Below are 1,882 nucleotides of genomic sequence, written 5' to 3' on the forward strand. Positions count from 1 at the left end.
AAAAAAAAAAAAAAAAAAAACCCAACAACAACAAACCACCCCCCCCAACAACCAAAAAAGCATGTTGCCATACAGTTAAGTAAGTGTTGTCTTTAAGCCTGAAGTTCAACAATGTGAAGTGGAACATCACCATTCTTTTTCAGTTGCCTCTTTTTATTATTTTTTGTCAGTAGTCGGACTGCTATTGCAAACACCTTCACAACATACAAAAACCAAATTTTTTTCTAATCCAGAATAAGGTAATGATTTTTTTGTTTTTCAATCTGATGGGAGTTGAAAAGTAAAAGAGAAACAGTAAAACTATGACAACAGCACCTTGACATTGTTTTAATTTCAACGCTATCAGAAGTTAGAAGCAGTAAACATATATACTAACAGACTAAAGATACTTACTGTCTAAAATGTAAACAGAATGTTTTGGTTCAATTTATTTTTCTGAAAGAGGACAGTTTATCATTAATTCACAATTGAAGCAGCATGCAATTTTATTCTTTTTTTTTTTTAATTTTTATATTTTCAATTCTTGGCAACGGCGACAAACCACAATGTTATGGAGGAATGTAATGCAGACTTTTTTGTTCGCTTGATTTTCTTTTTTTTTTTTTTTTTTTTTTTTGTATGTGTTTTTTTTTTTGTTTCTTTGTTTAAACTTGTGCGCAAATGACTATTGTTCCCCTTCAGGTCATGGATATGTTCAATAAATAGATTGTGTAACCACTGTACTGTATAAACTTCAGTCATACATGCAGTCCATAAAATTATTTTTTACCGAATAATTTACCCTGTTATGTATATATACAAATAGATAATTTTGTCTCAATATAATCTATACAACACGAATCCACTATCTTCCCCTTTTAATGGTCAATGTACATACACAAGAAGTGTCTATCCTTATGAAGCGCCAGCCAACTCTCTTTTTGTTATCCATGGTGAGAGCTCTCACGTAAGACTGCGTAGTTCGGCACTGCGAGTTCCAGTGCCTCTTGTCTATGCCCCTGCAGCCCTCCTTTGTGTACCCCTTGGGGTTGCATTTGGTCTCGTAGAAGTATTGCTTCAGCTGGCCTTTGGGCACGGGGACTTTCTCCAGCACGGTGACGGTGGCCCCGGACATGTCCACTGCAGTCTTTTTCTCGGCGGCCGTCACCCACTCGCTGGTGCTGTCGCAGACGCTCAGCTCCCCGCGGCGCGCGGGGTCGGAGTGGCGCCGCACGCGCATGGACATGTTGGCGGCATCCAGGTAGTTTTTGTACTCCTCCAGCAGGAACAGCAGCGGGGGTTCCAAAGGCACTTGGCTGCTTAGCATCACTCGGGATGTGTACAAGTCTGCATCCTTGTTTCCCTCGCTGGGCTGGATGTCCTGCTCCTCGTCGAGAAGCTCCTCTATGACGTGCTCAAAAGTGTCTGCCAACGATGTCAGTCCCCTGGAGCCGGCACTGGGCCCATTGATGCTCTCCAGAGTCCCGTGGGTCCGGAGACCTGGGTAAGCCAAGCTGCCTTGTCCTCTTAGACTGGCTTCTTTCATTGGGGCAGCTTTCATGCAAGTGAAGTATGAGATAACCATAGTAAAGAAAAGGATGGTCATCACTCTTCTCACTTGGTGGAACTGTAAAAAGCAAGAAAAATAAATTAACTTACGAGGTTTGGAGCAATAAAAATTCACCCGAGTTGTCACAAGACTGCATTTTCTACAGAGGTGTTCTGCATGCAGTTGCAGTGATTACCAGTGATAAAGCACACTCTTGTTAAAGAGCGTTCTTTAATTTAGAGTTTCACAAAAAGCACAGGCTGCAGCACAGGCAACATTGATCCCAGTAACTCGGTTCTTACATGGTAAAATCACTCAGTATAAGTATTAGATTAGATACTACACTGACTCCTT

The 1,882-nt window shown here is 41.2% G+C and overlaps 1 protein-coding gene across 1 annotated transcript; it reads right to left on the bottom strand.

Moving 5' to 3' along the window:
- Nucleotides 1-449: 449 nt before the first annotated feature.
- On the bottom strand, nucleotides 450-1,600 carry BDNF (brain derived neurotrophic factor). Its single transcript, XM_084207314.1, has one exon. The coding sequence runs from the start codon at nucleotides 1,583-1,585 to the stop codon at nucleotides 845-847; it is 741 nt and encodes a 246-aa protein (XP_084063440.1). The 5' UTR covers nucleotides 1,586-1,600; the 3' UTR covers nucleotides 450-844.
- Between the last annotated feature and the right edge of the window lie 282 nt (nucleotides 1,601-1,882).

This window comes from Fringilla coelebs (assembly GCF_963513975.1).
Source record: "Fringilla coelebs genome assembly, chromosome: 6".
Classification (NCBI taxonomy): Eukaryota; Metazoa; Chordata; class Aves; order Passeriformes; family Fringillidae; genus Fringilla; species Fringilla coelebs.